This window comes from Podarcis filfolensis (genome assembly GCF_964270895.1).
Source record: "Podarcis filfolensis genome assembly, chromosome: 4".
Lineage (NCBI taxonomy): Eukaryota > Metazoa > Chordata > Lepidosauria > Squamata > Lacertidae > Podarcis > Podarcis filfolensis.
In genome coordinates, this window is record NC_139607.1 from 34,317,813 (window position 1) to 34,341,990 (window position 24,178).

General features: G+C 42.5%; 1 protein-coding gene across 2 annotated transcripts; it reads right to left on the reverse strand.

The window, feature by feature from the left end:
- Positions 1–1,100: 1,100 nt before the first annotated feature.
- LOC310761181 (P2Y purinoceptor 8-like) lies at positions 1,101–19,617 on the reverse strand. Of its 2 annotated transcripts, none has more exons than XM_083610953.1 (2): positions 19,463–19,617; positions 1,101–3,611 (listed from the first exon to the last, which is right to left on the reverse strand). In XM_083610953.1, the coding sequence occupies exon 2, from the start codon at positions 3,542–3,544 to the stop codon at positions 2,465–2,467; it is 1,080 nt and encodes a 359-aa protein (XP_083467079.1). In that variant the 5' UTR covers positions 3,545–3,611; positions 19,463–19,617; the 3' UTR covers positions 1,101–2,464. The 2 variants fall into 2 exon arrangements, with proteins under 2 accessions (XP_083467079.1, XP_083467078.1); XM_083610952.1 differs by lacking the exon at positions 19,463–19,617 and adding an exon at positions 8,997–9,121.
- Positions 19,618–24,178: the final 4,561 nt, after the last annotated feature.

A 24,178-nucleotide genomic window follows, 5' to 3' on the forward strand; every position in this document is an offset into this window, starting at 1 on the left:
GGTAGGCCAGCAGCAACAGCCATAGAAAGGCCACAGAGAAGCAATGGGATGCTCCCTTTGCTGCCACTGCTCAGGACACACACTGATTCCTCCTTCTCCTCGGCAGCAGCAGTGGCAGGGGAAATAGGGACATTCCAGGATCAAATGAGAAGCCGGGTTGGCTTTTGTAATTCTGGGACTGGTTCCTGGGAAAACGTCACACTTGGAAGGTATGCTATGATTGCTCAGCCCAGTATGTTAACAAACCCCACCTGAAAATAGTGAGAGTCTGAAAGTGCACTGAGTCTATATAAACACACACACACACACACACTTCCTGAAATTAAGAAAGCTGGGCATGGTGGGGAGGTAACCATGGGTGGGTTTTGTGAGAAAGAAGGGGAGTTCTATTCAGACAACTGACCCATCTAACTCTGTCTGCAGAGGTGACCAGCAACAACCACCAGGACTTCAGATGGAGCTGTTCCTAGTGCTACTCAGAAAGGCTGCGTATTGAACTCAGGATTTTCTGTGTGAGAAACACATGTTTTGTCACTGAGCCTTCCCCCATGCATTGCTTGTCTGCATGTCTGTGAAGTACCATTCAGACATGCCTGTGCTACCTTTTCTACAAGGTGTCCACTGCAGTAACATTACCCGCTGCTTCCTATCACCCAGGGAAAACTTCTCTTTAGTGCTCAATTGGAGCAAACAGCAATCGGGGTTTCCACAGATTACTGTTTGCTTAAAGAGCTGGTTTTCCATGGGTAAGGAGTGGGGCAAGGGGGAAATTGTTTGGTCCCATGCCTAGGAAGCATAGGTCGAGTGGAAAACAGCTCAGACCCATGCTTTCTAGACATGGGACAAGTGGAAGTTTGGACTTTTGAAATTATCACACATACACGCGCACACTTAAAAGCAAGCAAACTTTTTCTTTGGATAACTGGCTCAGGATAATAAAGTGCAATCCTACAATGTCTTGTCTACTCAGAAATAAGTCCCATTGAGCTCATGGGAGGTTACTTCCAGCAAAGCTTGGGTAAAGGAATACAGCCTATTTTTTTTCTAAGCACTTCATGTAATTAAATGAATTCTGCTCATGAAATTGACATCATTCACCATTTTTTACCACAGTATATTGATTTTAATAGGAAAAACACACACCCAGAAAATCCCAACATTGTACTTTCAAAGAACTGAAAAACTTACAAAACATTCACCTTTAGTTAGGACTAGAATCTTATAAATGGCTTCAGCAACTTCTAAAATTAGCTACAGGGTTAAACTCAGCTCAGATTCACATTTTATACAACCATGAATTATACATTGGAGGGTCCTCACACTTCTAGTTTCTAGCTCTGTTTGTTGCACTTATCATCCAGAAGATTTCTGAAAAGATTGCAGCTGTGGAATGAGCCACACCTTTACTTATTCCATCAATGAAACACTTAATATGAAATCTCATATCTCAGTTTAAATCTCGTGTAAGACTGCCTAGTGAGTCTTAATATTTTTGTTTACAGTGCCACCAAAGGTCAGTAGTGCTTGCACTCACTGACTTGTCTATGAAACAAGGAAATATACTTTATTGATCCCTCCATATTAAGCTTGAAAGTTCTGTTGACCAAATTGTCAACATTAAGTGGAAATTAAAATTGGAAATTAAAAACAATTACTCAAACTTAGAAGCAAGGCCGGAAATGATTTTTTTTTAAAAAAAGAATAATTCAAGAGACAATGGAGCTTGTATTTGTACACATACAAAAGTGCAGCCATTGAATGTTTCATACTTAAGTAAGTGGGTGAAGGTGTTACTGACCTTTGGCGTCACTTTCAAGCTTAATATTAAGATCTCCATAAAGTAGATTTCCTAGATACTATAGCCACAATATGTCAAAACAGAGAGGATTGAGTTGCAAATGGCTTGACTGCCATGAGCTGAAAAGAGATGTGAAAGTGGTGAATGCTAAACATTTATTTTCAGCCAGTAAGTGAATGCCTTTTTAGAATTGGTTCCTTAGGACAGAACTCCACATTACAGCACATTTGGGCTGCCACAAAAGGCCGTAACCCTGTCTCAAACTCTACTCCAGTCCCTCATAATTTATATTACTTATCCCTTGCCATCATATCATAGTTTTTCCACCCTGGTCCCATATCACTAGGTGATGTTGAGGCAGGCACTGAAATGCATGGCACAATGACATTTCTTCACATGATTAGCTTACTGCCTTTTAAGGGAGGTTTGGGGAGAACATAATATTTGGATGGATATTTAATAAATAATAAAAATAATGCCATTTGAGGGGAGCAGCACCCTGTCTCTCCAGTAACATGTAGTTCTGCCTTTGGTGCGCAAGTCAAGGTGTTCCTTGATATCTATACCTTCCAAAGACACCAGCAGTGGCTTCATTCAGTGACACCAGTGCTATGGTTTCATTTTACGGAGCAAAGATGGCACCCGCTTCCCATTTGAACCCCGGTGTCAAAACACACTTTCACTTCTTTGCAAACATGGTCTATGTTCCGCCACCCCTTCCGCGTGTCCGCTTGACATTGATCTTGCCGACGTCGTCCTGGCAGAGAACATGCTTTCCCTTCTACTTTCCCAGCTTTCCGTCAGAGGTACCTTCTTGCCGATCACCTGCATGAATGTTTGATAGAACTCCTTGGATGCAAAGTAGTAAATGAATGGATCAATGCAGTTGTTGAGGCAGCTGAGGCACAAGGTGAGTTTGTAAATGTAGTAGTAGCCTTCCTGTTTACGGAGGCGGCTGATGATGTGCACCAGCAGGACAAAGTTGTTGGGAGCAAAACAAATGATGAACACCAAGACAACTATGGTGGCCAAGTAGATAGATCGGTTCTTCTGCCCATTGCCATATTTCTTAGAGGCCTGGATCAGCTTCCGAATAATGCTAAAGTAGCAGATTATGGTCACTATAAACGGGAGCAAGAAGAAGAAGAAGAAGGGCAGTAAAAGGAAAGCTGCCCATGCCCCAATACTAGGAAGCATTTTCCACTTAAGCACATCGAAGCATGTGATAATGTTCAGTTCTTTCACTTCGAAAGTCAGGTCTTCCGCTTCCAATGGCCATAGGGCTAACAGAACAAGAAACCACATTCCAAGGCAGCAGGCAATCGCGTATCTCTTTCTTCTCCATTTCTGGGACGTCATTGGTTTTACCACTCCCAAGTATCGCTCCAAGCTGATGCAGGTCATAGTGATTATGGAGCAATACATGTTTGCGTAAAACATCACCGTGACGAAGCTGCACGTGCGCCTGCCGAAAGTCCAGTTGTTCCCACCATAGTGATATATAATTTGGAAGGGGAAACAGGAAGCCAGCGCAAGATCGGTGATGCTAAGATTAATCATGAAGATGACCGAGGTGGTTCTGGGCTTGATGTGGAAGAAGAGTATCCAGAGGGAGAAAACGTTTCCAGGGATGCTGATGATTGCTGTCAGGGAGTACACAACTGGCAAGGCAACCATGATGACTTTGTTCTGGAGCATGTTAATGGTTGCGTTGTCCAGAGTTGAATTGGTACTATTTAAATGCATTTTGTATGATGGGCTTGTTGGCGCTTGAGCCTCTGCAGAATTCTGTCATGTGACTGAGGTCTGCAACCTAGGGTGGAGAAGAGATAAGTGAAAACAACATGTAGCAACAATTCACATCGACTTTCCAGCTTCCTTTATGGCTAAATCCATTTCCAGCTATATAAAATCACCACCACCACCAAGTTGCCCTTATATCTTACTATTATGCAATACTGTGATATCTTCAGATTGTTGAGTAAAAAATACTTACATGATTCTTATACCTGATGTTGCTGTCATAAGTAAAATGCAAAAGCAAGTTGTTCCTGCTATGAACATAATACAAACACAAGCAGTGCAAAAATGCAATATTGCATCAATAGGCACACCCTGAGATTATATTGGATGATATAAAAATAATTGCTTTTATTATAATTATTTTCTACTTAATAATACATAGTTAGGTAGCACGGAGGGGCTGATCAGTGTATACTCAAAGGGTTGAATGCCATGAGCTGGCCTGTCCACTGCAATGAATGGGAAAGATGTTTCGGGGGAGGTAGGACTCTGTGTGTATTTCAGTAGGAATTAAAAACCTCAAGAGATTGAAAGCTTTCACTTAATTATTTAAGACTTAATTAAGAATTCTCCTTTTGATGAGAAAATTCTGCATGCAGGGTACCACAGGTGAGAAGGCGCTCTCCCCAGGTACTGCCCACATCCCCTCAAATGATGGCAGAATGCCATGGCTCAGCCATGCCCAGACCTCAAAACCTGAGGTTTCATTCTGCAGATGAGGAGCAAGGAGTGCAGGGCCTCCCAGCAGAGCTTTGCACTGCCAATGCCCTAGGAGCCATCAGATCTCGGCGTCCCCAGGACTAGAGATCTCCACACTAGTTGTCTGGGTCCCTAGCCAACTCTCAGATACTTCCATTTGCTACCTCTTCCTTCCAAAAAGCTCATGTGCAGCTAAGCAGGCACTTGGGTGGCTGCCTGTTCCATCTACTTGTGCAGCCCTGGGGGAGGATGGGTGGGTCTGTCTGGATTGGAAGTCTCCTTTCCTCTCATTCTGAGCTGCTTCACTGCTGAAGCAAGAGCAATATAGGGGCATTTGATGTGAGAGAATGCACAGGTCCCAAGTCTATGAGCGTGTTTAAAGGTAGTGTCAGACCAGAACCACCCCCCTCTTGTACCCGCATACCTAGATGGCTCAGTTTGGGGTGAGGATTTATTGTGGGTAGAGAAGACATTTTTAAAAGTTACTAAATCATTATTTTTAACCTACGGTTTGAATAAAACATCCAATTTAGGAAGCTGAGAAGTTCCACCATTTAGGAAGCTCAGACGTTTTGGCATACGTGGCCCCAAATCCTTAATGTTTCTCTGTTGAACCGGTCCAGTTTCAGTGGAACTAGAACCAACCAGGTTGACAAAGGTACATTTTCACCAACATTTGTAAAGAATTCGGGGCTGATCTGCCTGTAATGAAAGACTTGTTGGGTTCCTGGCAATTTACTACCACCACCACAGAATGACAGGACTGGAAAGGGTCCATCAGTTAAGCAGACTTTGTTGCGGTTTCTTTGCATTGGTCAAGTGACAGATTGCTTCCTTTCTTCACGTAACCAATACTGAAGATGGCAGCGATTATAACCATACACCATTTATTGCCAAAACAGAAAGGTCAACCTCAGAGATTAAGCCAAAGATGTAAAAGGCAGAGATTTCCGCCCCATATATCTGACTTCATATGACATCTGTGTGTTGACAAATGCAAAGTAAATTAAACTGACCAAAAAATAACCTCACAGCTACTGATTAAGTAATGAAATCTTCAAACCACAGTGCGGATCTTTTGATGAAAAGCATCATATCATTGTGCTACAACTTGAGTCATGCACAAGCGCATTTTATTAGAAAAGATTAAATGCTAAATATTAAACATTATATAGCTAATGGAGTGACCAGAACTGTCATTCTGGACTCAGGGTGTGAGCACACTGTTGATATTTACTGAGATACTATGCCATCATCGTACTGAAATTAAATGTATTGGCTTTTGAGCTTAGAAAGGAGACAGCTAATTCAGTGCACCCGCTCTAAGACCTACTCAAGAGGAGGTGCACTAGCTTGCTGCTTGGAACAGGTCAAGGGATGCTTCTTTGATGAAAATGCTCGCTGCTTGAAATAGCAGGCAGCTTTTTGCAAGAAGCAGGTAAATACCTGAACCTTCACACCAGATGGCAGGCTGGAGAGCCTACACTAGTGGTGAAAAGTCGCTTCATCTTGCTGCTTCATTCTGCAAAGGAACACTGTAAAGTAATGCAGAGGGGTGGCGCAAGCTTCCTGTACTGTTATCATACATAACTTTTAACAGTTGTATAGAAGGGAGGATTTGGAAGGTTCCTCTTTCTGCATCCCTCAAATGATAAGCAAGCTACACATGCCAACATTTAGGGCAGGGGTCACTAAGCTGCTGCCCATATAGATTTCACTGCTGCCCCTCGGCTCAAGGCTGTTTCTTTCTTGCTTGCTTGCTTTCTTTTTTAAAGTAAGTCTCTAGGTTTTCTAAAAAGAAAGTTATGTGGCAAAATGTGCAGGTACCTTCTAAGTGATTTCTGTGAAATGAGAGGGAGTGTGGTTTAGCCACCTTGTGTGTTTTTCCCTGGTACTGAGAAATGTTCTCTGTTGCTTTTAGGCAGCAGCAGTGTGTGTGTGTGTGTGCGCGCGTGCGTGTGTGATTGTATGTGTTATGTGAAATATGGTGTGACCTCCTCCAGGCAGAGGGCCTTCTCGGTAGTGGCAGCCGCCCTGTGGAACGCCCTCCCATCAGATGTCAAGGAAATAAACAACTGTCTGACTTTTAGAAGAAATCTGAAGGTAGCCCTGTCAAGGGAAGTTTTTAATGTTTGATGTTTTATCGTGTTTTTAATATTCTGTTGGGAGCCTCCCAGAGTGGCTGGGGAAACCCAGTCAGATGTGTGGGGTATAAATAATAGAATTATTATTATTATTATTATTATTATTATTATTATTATTAGTCAGGACCAGCAGGACATAGCTGTCTTACCATGGATGGCGGGAGTGGCTGCCTCTCTAGTTTTGTGTTATGCCACACACACCAGCTATTTTGTGACAGCGCCCCAGCACTTTCTCAAAATTCAGAATGTGCTCGCTGGTCCAAAAAGATAGGCAACCTCTGATTTAAGGGCTCTAAAAGTGAGACCTTTCAGATTTCCCCTCTTCCATGCAACTATTCAGAGTACAGGAGGCAGCTTGCTCTGTTGCAGATGCTCACTGTGAAATCACATCCCTCGCAATGCCTCTTAGACATCACAAGGCCCATTCTGCGGAAATTATTGCCTCTTTGATGTGATGCTGCCTTCCCCACAACAAAGCCCAGAAGTGGGGTCCTAGGCACAGGCTGAACCAGGTGCTGAGACTTGCACCAGCTATTTCTGGTGTAACATTCTAAGACATAACACACTCTGTGTTTTTGTCTCATATCTATTTGTGCTGCTTGAGAGAAACCAAATGAAGTATAGCACTTGCATGTGGGGAGGCGGGGGGAGAGAGATGTGAAAGGAAGCTTGGATGTGGTTTCCTCTGTTGGACCACGCCTTAACATATGACCCTGCTGCTGCCAGTTCTGCAAATACACCTGATTTGTATATCCGCTGCTCTTTCAGACAGTAATCGGCAATATGAAAATGGTAAGTCTAGGGTGGAATCTACACACATATAAAAACCATTCTGAAAATACTTTCTTAAAAAAAGTTTTTTAAAATATATTGAATTTTCCATAAGGCTCACCATCTCCATGTAATGTCACATTGTGTATTGCACTTAAAATACACTTAAAACGTTTTATTTGCAGCTATATAGCTGAGTCCTAGAACAGTTGTGGATTTATTTATCCAATTGCTTGCACATTTAAAAAGGTCTGGGCCAGCACGAGATTTTCTAAAGGCCGAAGTACTTTTTCACCGAAATACGTTAATGTTTCAAACATAGTTGACAACAAGATGTTGGCTTGTTGGTTTCACTGTTAGAAGTACATTGACACATTGTTAGAAAAAAATGTGAAGAGATTCAAAACATTCATTTACAGGGGAAACATTTTGTTCTGTTATTTGCATGATTAATTCATTTTATTTATGAGAAACCATAATGTGTCTCTCAGAGAAAAACGGGGCAAAAGAAAACATCCAGATAGAAGGCTTTGTGTATATACAAGACAGAATCTCAGAATTGTAGCGTTGGAAGAGACCACGAGGGTTATCTAGTCCAAACCCCTGCAATGCAGGGATCTTTAGATAGAACAGTGTTTTGCTTTTTAAAATAATAGTGCTTTGGATTTTGAAGCAAGGCATCTAAGTCCAAGACCTTGGAAGTAGCCTGTGGCTGTCAGAAAAAGAAGAAGCAGTCATAGGCCACCCCTTACCCAAGAGTAAGCTATATCTATCACATTCCCCGACTGAAGTTGAATTCTGAAGACCAGAACTGGTGGCCAAAGACCTTTCCTTTTGTGCAATCCGTTGCTGGGTCCAACAGATGAATGAGTGAAGTAGCAATCAGGCAAGAAAGGGAAAGGATGTGAGGGAGGAGAACTGCAGCTGAAATAATTGTCCTTCTCAAGATGGTCCTCATACACATAGACGGATGCATTTCACGATATTCATTACACACGTCCATCCGCCATGCAGATTGCTTAAGAGAGATAGCTATGCCCTTTTTACAACAGCAACCAGTCCACCAATCACCACTGTCACCTCAATCTTATTTGCATGTTTAGCAACTAACTGCCCACTAAGGACAGGTGCAAAAGCTGTCATCCTTAATAGACCTGGAAGCTAAGAAGAAGAAGAAGAAGAGTTTGGATTTGATATCCCGCTTTATCACTACCCGAAGGAGTCTCAAAGCGGCTAACATTCTCCTTTCCCTTCCTCCCCCACAACAAACACTCTGTGAGGTGAGTGAGACTGAGAGACTTCAGAGAAGTGTGACTGGCCCAAGGTCACCCAGCAGCTGCATATGGAGGAACGGGGAATCAAACCTGGTTCACCAGATTATGAGTCCACCGTTCTTAACCGCTACACCACAAAGGGCCAAGAATGAGTGCGGGCATAAAGATGCGAGCATCTATTACCTGAGAAATAATTGGATGACAATGCAGGGCTTTTGAAGAATAATAATAATAATAATTTTTTTTATTTATATCCCGCCCTCCCCAGCTGAAGCCGGGCTCAGGGCGGCTAATAACAATAAAACAGTACAACAGTACAACACAACACAACACTCTTTAGTTGAATAGTACTGAAAGGGGAAAGGGAAGAAGGCAGCTGAAATAAGGGTGCTTATCAAGCCGCAGACAGAGGCAAGAATCCCAAGGGGATTTACGGGAAGTAAATGGGTCAAAGGAAAGAAAGAGGATGCAAAACAATTGGGGGGGGATCTGGGTCTGTGCACTCACCCATGTATTCAGCTGCAGTCCATCATGCTGGCCTCATTTCCATCCACATTCCCACCATTTGGTGGGCATCTCACTAGCACATGGCAGTACACTTAATGAAACATTTAGGCTAGCGCGACAGGAAATATTTCTACAGGGTCATGTGCATCACAAGATAAAGGGAGTGTTTTTGACTGCTGATGTTTTTGACTTCCTTTTTTCATAGATTATATCATGTGCAAACTGTCTGGTGCACAGTTTTAAAAACAAACCAAGAAACATCTGTCCAGGCATGCGAGACACTGATTGTTATTATTATTATTTGCTCACACAGATTGAGGGCACAAAAATGGCTGCCATGGAAAGGGAGAGTCAGGTCAAGTCAACAACCAAAGTTCTCAAAGGAGAACTTACTATAGATGCTGGGAGAGGGGGAGGCATGGGCATGCAGAATAAGAGGGAGAAGCGGCTTCAGAAATGGGGTTTGGGAGGTGAAGAGCGATCTTAGTAGTTGCAAGCTTAGAGTGGGAAGAGAAATCTGTGGGACATTAATGGGGGGGCAGGGGGGTTGATGAGTGGAGCCAGCAGGGGTGAATCCCCTAGTTATTGTTATTGATTTATTGCATTTCTCTCCTGCCCATCCTCCCAAAGGGGTCCCAAGCAGCAAATGTTTTTGATGAAAGGTGCAAAAGAAGATTTGCATGAGCCTGGCTGTTTCTGAATGTGGTACACGAAAGGATGCAAAAGCAACAGGTGCCAAAGAGACAGCATGCACGTGCTGTTCAGGACTAAAATAACCTGGTCGTTGCACCAAATTGTCATCAAGAAAGTTCAGAAGCCATTTCACTGCAGAACCTCAAATAACTATGCAAATAACGCTTCTGGCAAACAACACACTTCTGGGAACACCGAATCAGCCGCTAAAAGCTACTGAGGACAAGGTGCACTCAGATTGGTGCGAATGAAGTTGCTCTGTTCTAGGATTCTGACTAAGGATATATGAATATGTCAATTTGAGTTTCTCACTCTGCCAATCTTAATTTCAGTTTCGCGCATTCCTGCACCGGCTTGCAATTTATTTATTTATTTTAACTAGTTAATGTGAAAATTTGTTGGCGCTTTAGTGCAAACATCTCACATTATGCACATTGTTTTGCAAGAAACTTCTCTAATATAATGTGCTTTATATATTGTTCACACAGATATATGTATTTTTGTGCACGTTATTTGATTGGCGAACTGCATCGCAAAGTTTGGAGAAGTGTGAATTTCAAAAGATAGCTGTGTTTCGGTTCACATATCGTTTTGGGAAGTGCATTATTAGTTAGGTTCATATTGAAATTCAAACTAAACCAAGTTTCTCGCCCATCCCTAGTTCTGACCCAATGCAAAAATTATAGACTGAGATTGAGATGAGGCAAGGCGTTCGGAATTCAGTGGCATCCTGGACAGCTTCACGAAGGGTTCAGGCTGAAAACTCCATAAAATAGGGCTGGCCACTGTGGTGGCTCCCCTAGGTTGTTGATTCAATTCCATAACCCCTGACTATTGCTGAGAATTCTTGGGGGCCCCTGTTCCTATCCCAGAGCTACATTTCTCAGAGTTCCCTGTGAAGAGAGATTGATTGCTAAACCACTCTGAGAATTATAGCTATGGGAGGGGAAAAACAAGCCTGCTCCCAGCTCCCAGCACCTTTAACAAACTATGAGATAGCTCAGTCAGTAGAGCAGGAAACTCTTAATCTCAGGGTGCTGCATTCGAGCCCCACGTTGGGCAAAAGATTCCTGCATTGCAGGGGGTTGGACTAGATGACCCTCGGGGTCCCTTCCAACTCTACAATTCTATGAATCTACACAGTTCCTAGAATGCTTTGGGGGGAAGCTGTGGCTGTTTAAAGTGGCATTGCAGGTCTTTAAATGTTGGTGTGAATGTGGCCTGGGATTGTTTTTTACTCGGTGACTGAATGCATGCACTTGCATTCTGGTGTCTTTATTTGATCTGGCTATACTGCATTTTTCTGTGTATTGGACGAGGTTTTTTGACACGAAAATCATGTCAAAAAACTGGGGTCGTCGAATACACAGATAGTGGCTTGGGGGGAGCTGCTGCTGCGCACAGGGAGTGATCTGGGGGCACTGGCTACTGGCACGCAGCTTCTCCCGATGCCGCAGCAAGCGGGGAGCGATCTGGGAGCGCTGGCTGGCGGCTCGCAGCTTCCCCCGATGCGGCTGCGTGAGGGAAACACTCCCTTCCTGCGCGCAGGAAATGATCTAGGGAGTGTTTCCTGCCCGCAGCTGCGTGGGGGGAGAGGCTCAACAACTTGGGGCCATCTCCCCTCATTTTCTTAAAATTGAGTCCCCCAAAATAGGGGGGTCTTATACACGGGGTGTGTGTGTGTGGAAAAGTACGGTATATATTTACAAGCAAACTATTTACATTGTAAAGGGGGTTGGCAGGGTGGAGCGGACAGGAAAACCATATAACCTATGCCGTCTACTGAAAAGCGCCAGACTTTTCCTTTTGTTGAAAACGGGACATTGTGGTCAGGCTTGGTGTTACCACATAGAAGGTAAAATACTGCCAAATGCAAGGCGTGGAAATGCTTTTTGAGTGCATTTTGCATTTTAACCCTTTGTCAGAATTGGCATCACCACCCTACAGGCTTTGAGATTTCCTGTGGGTGAAAAGGCACGAGGTACTTAGGCTGGACTTAATGTAGTTCCATTTAAGGGAGTATTGTATTACACAGGCAATGAGACAGGGCAACTGTATAGCCGAATCACTATGCTAACACTAGAGAAATGAAAAGGATTAGATCAGTGATCCATCACTTGGAGGAAACCATAGTAACGTTTCGCTTGTGTTTTCTTCAGAACGTGTCCATAAGCATATACTCTGAGGAGACAGAAATAAGAACTGTGTTTGCTCCAGTGCTTCTTCCTAGAATTTGCTCTCTGTAATACCCCGATCTAGTTTTCTATGTCCCTTTTGCTTCTTGTATATACATTGATCCATATACAAAAAATGGGGGGGGGGGATAGTTCAGACCCTCCAAGTTTTCTAGGGACAGTCCCAGATTTACAGAAGCTGTCCCTCCCGGTTTCTGATTTGATCCTTAAATGTCCCGCTTTTCCTTAGTACGTCTATTTTCATCAGAGAAATGTTGGAGGGCATGGAGTTAACCAGCCAATGTGTCATCTGAAGGTAGCCCTGTATAGGGAAGGTTTTTAAAAATGTTTTATTATGTTTTTATATATGTTGGAAGCCGCCCAGAATAGATGAACAGATGAATGAATGTAATGCTGGGCAAAAGGAAGGTAAGATGGTTGGAGGACTGGCTGGAAAACAGGCCAAATTAGATTCTAGCCTGATGGATCTGGAATTTCAGTGGCAATAAATCAAACAGACTAAGGACTTTTCCAGCCCGATCTCTATGTATACAAAGAGCTTGTGCCCCTACAGCCTTGCAGTGAGGCAGGCCACAGAATATGGACTCATCTACACAACTGCTAATAAAACGTTTTAAATGTGTTGCAAAGTGGAATATACAAATGCGACACTGGATGGGACAATGAGCTATGCAAAATTCAATGCATTTTTCAAAACTTTTTTTTAAAGCATTTTCACAGTGTTTTTATATGTGTGTGTAGATTCTACCTAACTCTATGATGTGCTGGGGGACCTCCCTTTCCTGGGAATGGCGAGAAGCATTCCACTGTGCCCAGCTGAGGGATAGTGGAACAGGGGCTTCACATACTTCTTTGTGGGCCACTCTCTGTAAGTAAAATGAAGCAGATAAACAGCTTCTTCCCTCAACCATTTCTCTGTTCAAAATCAACCTCAACCCTTCCTTCCTTCCTTCCTTCCTTCCTTGAATCAGGGCTCTGAACAAAATGAAGGTAAATAGCCCCTGCATTACTGAAAATTTTCATCCAAGGGCAGCAATTACTCCTGGTTAGCCAAGATGACTACGTATATAACTATATTGCAAAAGAAAGAATGCTAGCGGGAATGAGTGAGCCAACAACCATCTTTCTGGCAACATTATTATTGAGAAATTTCCATACCCCACTTCCTAATTGCCCAAAAAATATACAATAGACAAACACACAGAGAGATCGTGCTTAATTGTCACCTACATTGAAAATCCTCCCCCCCCAAAAATCCTGGACTGTAGTTAACCCCTAAGAGAGCTACAATTCCCAGCTCCCTTAACAAACTACAGTTCCCAGGAGAAGCCATGTGCTTTAAATGCATTGTATGTACACAACCTCAAAAAGAAAAATAGCCTCTCCTTTGATTGCCATCAGAGAAGAAAGATAAGGTCACTTCCAGACTTACTGTTTATGAGCAATTATCCTGATTTATTTTTTTTAGATAAACGTTTGTGGGGAGAGGTTAAATACCGCAGACATTCATTCTGATTGCTTTGCAAAGAGGCTATATGATATTTCATCAAGCATAGCCAGTGCATTTTCCTGTCACTTTCTTTACTGCAAAAAGGTCACGGTGTGAGGAGCAAGAGCACCAAATCAACTTTAATTGCGGAACCAGAATGTACCGGCACATTTCTGGATCCCACCCCAAAATAGTGATGATCTGGAATCAAGTGTTCTAAAAATAAAAACCTTCCATTCTGATGCATATATAGCAGCTGCCACAGAACGGCCATCTTTGCAGCCTGCGGCATTTGTCTTTGTGCAGTGGACAATGGCTGATTTCCTCCGCGGCACTGTAAGGCCTCACCTTTGAGGCCCAGAGCCATCATGCAGAGGATCGCCTGATCTGCTGATGGCAGCTCTGCACACAAACAACTTGCCACGTGGGAGCCGTCACCTCGCAGAGTGGTTTGAAAACAGTGTGGCAGCTGCGCGGGCGCTGCTCACTCTTGAATGCTGGGGTGTGTTGTAAAGCTGTGAAACAGAAGCCATGAGCAATGAGGAAGTGGTTGCAATGATTTGTATCAAAGTGCAGCACACACTGGAGGGTGCACGGCTAAAACCTGTATACAAACTGGAGTGGAAACTTGAAAGTAACCTTTAAACCCTGTTTTGCTAACAAACGGATACGCTCAATAAATATGGCTGTAAACTAAAGAGAAAGAGTCCCTTATCAGAGTCCCTACTCAGAGTAGACCCACTGAAATTAGTGGACTTAATTTCAGTGGGTCTGCTCTGAGTATTAATTAGTTGGCTGTTACCTGATACACGTCAACTCAGAGGCATATGTAGTGCCGGATTTACGTGTAAGCTAAACAAGCTACAGCTTAGGGCCCCACTCTCTTGGGGGGCCCCAAAAAATTTAAGAGGAAAAAAACCTGGATGTACATTTCCAAAATATAAGATAAAAAACAAATAAAATAAAAACTGCATACAGCAACAGTGTTTTGTTTTGTGTTGTGTCGGCTCCTATGATGTAAATAATGGGCCCCGCCTGCTAGCCTGCTCCTTGAAATATTTGCTCATTTCTCTATATAGGGTGCCTACATTCTGCATGGACTGGTTGCATGGCAACATGTGCAAATGGCTTTAGATACCTATTATGGACCTATTAGCTCCATAAATTACCATATAGCATATATTCAACACAAAAAACAGCGACAATTTGTTGTTGACAAAGGACAGCTGGACATATAAAGGGCCCAATTACCTTCAGTAGCTTAGGGCCTCATCAAATCAAAATCCGGCTCTGGGCATATGCAATTTTGTTGAATGGGGCTTATCTGGATTGAGCTTCGGTTTATTGGCTCTCACCCAGTCCATGACCGAGGCAATACTGAACATCCTGAACATCCACTGCCACACCTGCAGATGTAAAGGAGAAGTAGAGCTGTGTATCCTCAGCATACACAGCTGGCAACGTGCTCCAAAACTCTGGATAACTGCCCCCAGAGCGATAAATCAGCTGCCTCAGAAGGATAAATCAAGGCTGTAATTAAGTACAGAATGGGTGGATATCTATTTAGCCTTTTCATCTCAAGTGGAAATTCTGAGGCTGGTCTTGGATTGGGCCTTGGATTGGAACTCCAAGGGTTCAAAAGTGACCCTCAGAACTCTGTAGACTACTCTTCTCACTGTCTATGCTCCCCACCTTCCTCAGGTGCCTTTGCTTGTGTCATTGAACTGTCATAATGCCTCTTGCTTGCCTGGTTGGAAGATGGAGAGATGCATGGTGTGGGTGGGATACCTCTGATTTTGGCATGGGCAGAATGCAGCCTACTGTACAAAGATAAGAACCACATCTATAGCGGTGGCCTCCACGGCTTCTGCCTCTAGTCCCACCTTTTACCGGTAGGCAGTCCCTAGAAGGTTGTCTGTAAGGGCTGAAAAGGGTTCCCCACCCATGCAAGACCAAGCCTTTAACTCAGGCTTCCTCAACCTCGGCCCTCCAGATGTTTCTGGCCTACAACTCCCATGATCCCTAGCTAGCAGGACCTGTGGTCAGGGATGATGGGAATTGTAGTCTCAAAACATCTGGAGGGCTGAGGTTGAGGAAGCCTGCTTTAACTTGAACCAAATAAGCTTTTCAAATTCATTAGTGTTTCCATAAAGAGTAAACTTGGGGAAAGGTGATTTCCATTTAAACCTTACAATTTGGCAATATGGAGTGTCAGGCAGTTTGTAGACTGCATGCAAAGCATCCTTGCCTGTGTATTTCTAAATGTTACCTCTTTTATCTTTGGTGATCTCTAACACCCTTGAGTGCTGAAGGCTGTGCTAGCTGTTGAGATCTGTGAACTAACGGGTAGTTTCTAGATCTTGCTCGTGCCAACGAGCAACTTCAGTGAGTGGGGTAGAGCCTGAAGTAACATGTGAATTAGCTCTGAAGTGACCACTTCTCTACCAACCAGCCCCTCCCTTGTTGTTACCAATCATTTTGCCTGGGTGGGAAGAAGAAGCTCGCAGAGGGGTGCTGCACCACCAGCTTTTCTTTCTGATGATAAGTAGAGAAAAATCAGTACTGACATTTATTAATGACAAGAAACCCCTTACGGACTTTCTTCGCAACAAGGAAAAAGAACTTGTGGTATCAGGGTTTGAAGACTATGGGGGGAAAGGTTGGTTTATGGAAAGTAGAAGAGTTGGATGTTATTGTGAAGTAAGAATTTTATACAGGTTTTTAAAGCTGATAGGAAAAAAAACCCTGCTGATTCTCCATCTTTTTCCTTCTCTTTTTTATCTATTTTATTTTAATTCTTATGTTAAAAATGCTTGATATTTGATGTTTATTTCCGTATACTGATTTTTCTTCTTTCTTTCAAGCTGATAACAATTCAAAATGGCAAAGCTTTTCTTTCTGATGGTTTCCAACACAACAAGGGGCAGTTAAGTCTGAAAACACCTTTTTTGCCACATACACTTTGTAACAAGGGAAACTTGGACAAGAGAGAACAAAGGCTTTGGGTCACTTGTCCTGCACCCATAAATGAATTAATACTTCTGGAAAAGTGGTTGCTGCTGCCTTTTCTCTCATATTTAAAGTCAAATCTATCAAATTTGCCCTGACTGAACCACAGCCATCCTTCAAAATCCACCAAAATCTATATGTTCAGGGGAAATGTGCATAAAAATGAAGAAATTAGTGAAAATTACATAGAACGGTGCATTATATCAGGAGAAATGGCTTGCAGAAATCTATACATTCATCAAAACTGCATACAAAATTGTGTTTATTGGGAGAAATAGACACTAAAATGCTGAACTTTTTTTAAAAAAAAATGCTACAGAACTATGGAGAACTGAATTTCATATTGGAAAAATGAGAAACCAAGAGAACAAAAATGATACTAGTTGCAGTATAAGGCAATCAGACTGTGTATGGTGTAGCACAAATATATTACCTGCATTGTTCTTCACATCTGCATTGCTCCTGTGTGTACCATAGGAGGCTTGCATGCACAGAAGGAATGTGCAATATTCACACCTATGGTATATACCAGTGAATATTGCAGGAGATTTATTGGTGGGGACATCCTCACTACAGGAAGGTCAAGTCACACGATTCCTGGTGAAAGAAGTATTCTCTTCTTTCGAATCCACTTGTGTGAACTGATGGTGCAAACATGGTCTCAGACTATACTTATGATCTTTCCCCTGGGTGACTACTCCAACTTCAGCTGCCTGGAAGTTTATTCTGATTACCTACAGTATGTGGTTTCCTACAGATGTACTTTGCTTATCCGAACCCAAACTTTCCTTTTTTTCATTCATGAAACTATGTATATGGTAAATCACAGTCTTCCCACAAAATGCATTGCACCTGGTGCTGCTGTGTTTTGCAAGAATATACCAGCCAAGGTTATAATAGGGGTGGGGGGTGGAGACAACACTAAAATGCTATTTGAGGTCCTCTACAAATAAATTGCAGAAGATGGCAAAGATATTTACATCATACTCAAGTACTGCAAGTATTTGTTTCGTAGCGAAACCCCAAAGGTAACTATGTACTAATACAGAGGTTTTCATCCTTTTTGGGACCATGGCTGCCTTGACCAACATTCTTTCTGCAGCTGTGGAGTCCAGGAGCCCAGTTATGTTATGCAGAGCCGACAGCCCCTCACCCCTTTTCAAACACCCTCCCTAGTGGAGTGTTCCCCCAGCCTTCTCTCTCCTCTCCTCTCCTCTCCTCTCCTCTCCTCTCCTCTCCTCTCCTCTCCTTGGGAGTCCTCTGGACAATCACAGCTGCTGCTGGTCTCTGAGCTGTCCCACCCCACCCCACCCCAAAGAGAGGTGCCTCCTCAAACTGCCCCACAGGGGTCTGAGAAGCACCCCTGGCCAGCTGCAGAGGCTCCATTCACCGGGGCAGCTTGTAGGCAGGGCTGCTGCAACAAACAGCCACACAAGCCTTTGGGAGACAGAGAAGCGAGAGGGCATCAGAGGAGGGAGGAAAGGAAAGAGGGACAGAGTCTAGTGTTGCTTGCGGCACCCCTGACCACCATTCAAGGCACCCCAGGGTGCCACGGCACACTGGTTGAAAACCACAGTGGTGAATGACACGATTTAGTGGGAGGACACTCCAGTGAAAATTTCTGTTACTATATATGGCTGCTTCTTTGTATATATTTTTAGAAGTTTGTATATGGATCTTTTAAGATGGGCTATATCTGTAATGCCTAATAAAGGTTTGGAGAAAGAAAGAAAGAAAGAAAGAAAGAAAGAAAGAAAGAAAGAAGACCATTGTACAGCCTATAACAGGCTTCCTCAACCTCGGCCCTCCAGATGTTTTGAGACTACAATTCCCATCATCCCTGACCACTGGTCCTGCTAGCTAGGGATCATGGGAGTTGTAAACCAAAAACATCTGGAGGGCCAAGGTTGAGGAAGCCTGATCTATAAGATATACATATATGTGCAGCATATATATAACGTGCATCAAGGATGTGCCTAAACACCAGTCAGTATGCACATGTACCAGATATAGCAGAGAAAGTATACAAATATCATGAGAAGTCAATTAAAAACTATTGCATGTATCCAACTAGCCGAAGAGTACATGGGTTTAATCTTGTCAGATTTCTATCTCATCATTACTTAAAGAAGCCTATTTTACCTGCATAACAACACAATATGGTAGGTTAGCTTGAACGACTGGCCCCAAATCGATCAGTGAGCTTCATGCCTGAGTGTAGGGTGCCAGGTCTCCCTAACTCCAACCACTACGTACAGAATGGATTAAAGAACTAATAATAAAAATAACATTAAAGGCAGATAAGCAGATTGGCTAATTCCAAAATGGTACACAGATGGTGAAGTGGACTTAGAGGAGCACTAAAGACTGTAAAAACTTTCCTGTACTTGAAATTTTCCATAGGTCAGCAATTGGCAATTATTTTACAATTAAGAGGATAGACCGGAGTTGTCTGTAAAAGCCGCTTTCGACGAACTGTTTTAGCCTATGTAAGAGACAATAAGCACAGTTTGCTTTTATGCACTGTGATTTTAAAAATTGCGGTTGAATTCTGCAGGCAACCAAGTTCTGCTTTCATGGTGATTAAGAGACTGAAAATGTTGCTTTCCTGATAAAGATACATACTAATAATTCTTAAAGGGGTTGTGCGAAATGATTGTCTCCCACACTCTTTCCCCGCTAGAACAGCAGTTTCAAAATTGCTACAAATCATTACTTCATTTGTTTGCCTGTCTCAGAAAGGTTTATTAAATCATTTGTGTTTTAAATGCAATAAAACTTTGCTTTAAAATAGTCAGCTTATACACAACTAATTTAATTTTAAAAGCAGTTCCTAATTTAATCTTAATAATACTTGTGGCTGTTTAATAACACAGTTCCTTTCCCTGAGTTAGTTGTTGATTGCGAGCTGTTACGCAGGTTGCTTTGATAGCAATGTGCAATTGGTTAAGCCATCAGTGATGGTCTTATCGGTAGACATGACATAATTCACTGCAAGAAAACTTAGGATCAAGCAAGGGACATGAAAAATCACACGTATCTCATAGAATGTAGGTTTTAGATGACAAAGTAGCACTTACCTGCTTTGGTGTGTAGTTCATAGCATGCAAGAGCCACATGTGATGGGATGGGAAGTAAGTGAGAAGATGTTGTTTTGGCAGCACCCCGCAGCTCAGGAAATGACCATACATACATATATATTTTGCAACGGTTAACTGTTTCCTCACTTGTGTGCTGATCACAGATAACTCATGAGACCCCAGTCTGTTTAGCTAGTTATCAAACAGGACCTCTCCTTCTCATCCATAAATGTCAAACTTTCTTTTATTAAAGTGGATTGGAATGTTTGGTACCATTTCAAATTATGAAGCAGGAAGATGTTGGGCAAATTAATCTTCAGATGGGTGTATCCTTTGCATGTGTCTGTTTATCTGATCTAACAGCTGCTGTATTACATCAGTAACTAAAAGGTAAAAGGTAAAGGATCCCTGGATGGTTAAGTCCAGTCAAAGGCGACTATGGGGTTGCGGCGCTCATCTTTCTTTTAGGCTGAGGGAGCCGGCATTTGTCTACAGACAGCTTTCTGGGTCATGTGGCCAACAGGACTAAACCGCTACTGGTGCAACAGAGCACCAAAACGGAAACCAGAGCACATGGAAACGTCGTTTACCTTTCCACTGCAGCGGTACCTATTTATCTACTTGCACTGGTATACTTTCGAACTGCTAGATTGGTAGGAGCTGGGACAGAGCAACGGGAGCTCACCCCATCTTGGGGATTCAAACTATTGACCTTCTGACTGGCAAGCCCAAGAGGCTAAGTGGTTTAGACCACAGCGCCACCTGCGTCCCTATCTAGCTCAGCATCCTGTTCTCACTGCGGCAGACCAGATGCCTGTGGGAAACCAGCAAGCAGGATGGGAGCACAAGCGCTCTCTCCCTTCCTATGGTTTCCAGCAACTGGCTTTCAAAAGCATATGGCTTCTAAACTATAGAGACAGAGCATATCATGGCTAGTAGCCATTGATAGACTTATGCTCTGTGAATTCATCTAACCATCTTTTGAATTCATTCTAGTTGGTGGCCATCACTGCTTTCCGAGAAAGCAGGTTTCCATAATTTAATTATGTACTGCATTAAATGCTTTCTTTTATCTGTCCTGAATCCTCCAGCATTAACCTTTATTAGATACCCACAAGTTGCATTTAAGTGTATCACTAGAAACACCTTTCAGACATGCATTTGAATTCCCTTTGAATTTGTTGTAGAATGAGCTCCAAAAGCTATCTGGGCTGGGAGCCCTGTTGATTTTCTATTTATTTATGGAAGTTTTGACCTCTGCTGAAATAGGTTTGTTCAATATTCTTCCTTGATCATCAGTGATAGGCTATAATTTACGGATAGCTAGTTTTGTATGTTTTCTTCATTAAGTTTCAAGGAACTATTTAATTTAGAATACTATTTGGTAAAGGTTTCATTAATTACTGACTGTCAGTAAATACTCCGCCTTTCTGTTTTTTTATAGAGAGAGGAAAATGTGCATACAGTGGTACCTCTGGTTACGAACTTAATTCATTCTGCAGGTCCATTCTTAACCTGAAACCATTCTTAACCTGAGGTACCATTTTAGCTAATGGGGCCTCCCGCCGCCACCCTGCCCCTGCCGCGCGATTTCTGTTCTCATCCTGAGGTAAAGTTCTGTTCTTAATCTGAGGTACTACTTCCGGGTTAGCGGAGTCTATAACCCGAAGTGTTTGTAACCTGAGGTGTTTGTAACCCGAGGTACCACTGTATTTTTTCTTCTTCAGCATATCAGTTAAGGGGTTTGAGTTTCATTTCCCAGCCTGATAAAATCATTGATTAAAAAAGTTTAAAGATTTTGTAGCTGAGTTTTTCAGGCTTCACATTCTTTCATTAGACTGAGTAATAATTGCCTATACGCTTTACTTGAAGCTGTGGTGTTTTGTTTAATTTCCAAAATTGAGATGTAATGTAAAAGCTGTTATTTGATTAGAATGATTATCCTATTAATTTTTCTTTTTACAGCTATGCACACCCTTGGTTTGTGGCCTTCATAGCATCCCCTACAATAGCTAAATTTGGATTTGAGCCTAAATAAAATGTAATATATTCCATTATCAATTTCTTAATATGTTCCATGGAGCTTTTCCTGTTAAATAAATTTGAGTCTCATCTCCAAACCTATTGGACAGATGAGTCATAGTTAAGTTGCAACGTAGCCCATAGAGATGAATGGTCTGACATAGTGTTAGGAAGAATTTGGCATCCTATAGCTGCACCTCTATGGGGCCAGAATCCAGCACATACTGTACTTTTCCGTGTATGACTAGGTTTTTTTTAATTAGAAAATTGTGTTCAGAATTGTGGGTCATCTTATATGAGGATACAATCTTCCCCCATTTTCTCAATTTGGAGTCCCCCAAAATAGGGGGTGTCTTATACATGAGGGCATGTTATACACGGAAAAATATGGTATTTCAGTTGTAAGAATGAATAGGACCTGGAGATAAATAATTGTAGTCCCTGACCCCCTGGGTGTACCCACCAACAGGAATCTACCAGGCGATAGTGCAGTAACAAAAGATGGAATCACATTTCTAATGTGTTAAAAATAAAAGAGAATTGCTTTGCTTTGACCATATAAGTGTCCATCATTCACAAAAATATATCCTCCCTTCTTGTTTTGTCCAAAATAATGATGACGGCTCTAAAATTGAATTTTCCAGCTTCTGTGAAACGGTTATTGAAGCATGGATGTTTAGGAAGCCTAGCGTTACTATCCATGTGATGTGTTTCCTGGAGAATTATAATTGATGGTGTTGTCTTGTTCTGTTAGGTAAGGGGGGCAGTTTCCATTTGTCCCTTCTTGCTTTAGGCTCCTGCAGGTCTCCCATGTTAAATTCATCTTCCTCCCAGGGGACCTTCAATTTCAGTAGTGTTAAGATAGGTTCCACTTCTCCTTTTCTGGTGCCTTTGTGTGGCATGCCATCAATCTCCGCGATGGGAGCAAATGGAAATCCCCATTTATATTTGATCCCTGCCTCCCTGAGTTGTTCTGTAGCTGCTTTAAGGGGCCATGGTGAAAGGGAAAGGGGGTTAATAAGGCTGGAGAGAAGATAGAGCTCCAGTGTTTGTGTGAATACCCATGCAATGCAGCCATCTGAGCATCAAAAGATGCACACAGATAATTGTATGCCAGAGGGTATTTTTTTTATCAGTTTCTCAAACCTTTTAAAGGACGCGGGTGGCGCTGTGGGTTAAACCACAGAGCCTAGGACTTGCCAATCAGAAGGTTGGCAGTTCAAATCCCCATAACGGGGTGAGCTCCTGCCAACCTAGCAGTTCAAAAGCATGTCAAAGTGCAAGTAGATAAATAGGTACCACTCCAGCGGGAAGGTAAATGGCGTTTCCGTGCGCTGCTCTGGTTTGCCACATGACCCAGAAGCTGTACGCCGGCTGTACGCTGGCTCCCTCGGCCAATAAAGTGAGATGAGTGCCGCAACCCCATAGTCGGTCATGACTGGAGCTAATGGCCAGGGGTCCCTTTACCTTTACAAACCTTTTAAAAATGGCCATGGAGGTTCCATCTTAAGATTCTGCACGTGCTACAAATTCCAAAACAGACAACTTGGATTGCACTTCCTATAACTGAATCTGAAGAATCTTGCACATTGTGAGGTTCATGTTTATTTATTTCCATAGTGAACAGTGCTCAAGGCGAGACACGTGGGGGGAGGAAGTGAGATATTTTTTTCTTCGAATTAGGTCAGATTTCATGGCATTCATTGAGAAAGAGTGAGGTGGTTATCGAGCTGCTTTGAAAGAAGTTGTTGCCTCTTTACTGTCAGTGATTTGAGAGAGGGTTTGAGCGTGTACAGAGAAATTTTGGTTTGTGCAGTTGAAGTGGATTAAAGCGTTCCATCACCCTTCAAGCAAATAGACCTTTTCGTTAGGAATGTGACAGGGAAATGCAATGAAAAGTGTGGGATGCTGTGTGGCTGACTGCAGTTCATCACTAGAAAACTGAATTAATTGAGGCCTGGATTAATTATGTCTGGGACACTGCCCTCTTAGAACTTATTCTGCCGAGAAGGAGGACCATATGGGGTGTGCCAAAAAGAGATAGGTTTGAGGAGGTTTTTTGGTTCTTCTCTTTTATAGATAAGGGACAACATACTTTATATCCCCCAGTCTCTCAGGTTCCTAGGTGGAGAGGCCAGGTAGGAGCTCATTTAAAGTGTGGTTATGCATCAGGCATAGGATTATTGCATTGATATGATTCTCCAAATGCATGAGAGCAAAGTGCCCATAATATTCCGCGGGTGGATACTTTTCTTCCTTCTGTACTCTGCTTTGCTTTATACAAGCTTGTGACTGCAATAATTATGTGTGGTAATAATTGCTGTTTTCACTGTAAAGAAAATTGTGTGTGTGTGTGTGTGTGTGTATGGAGAGAGAGAGAGAGAGAGAGAGAGAGAGAGAGAGAGAGAGAGAGAAGTGTGGAAAATATTTTCCCAAGATGGCTTACAAATATGTTGTGAATCACCATATGATTGTTGGATGAAGGGCAGAATACAAATTTAATAAACAAATAAATGCATATAAACAAACAAAAACAAAAACACCTAGATCCTAGATGACAACAACAACAACAAGAGCAATTTTATTATTTATACCCCACCCATCTGGCTGGGTTATCCCAGGCACTCTAGGTGGCTTCTAACACATATAAAAACATAATAATACATAAAACATTAAAAACTTCCTATACAGGAC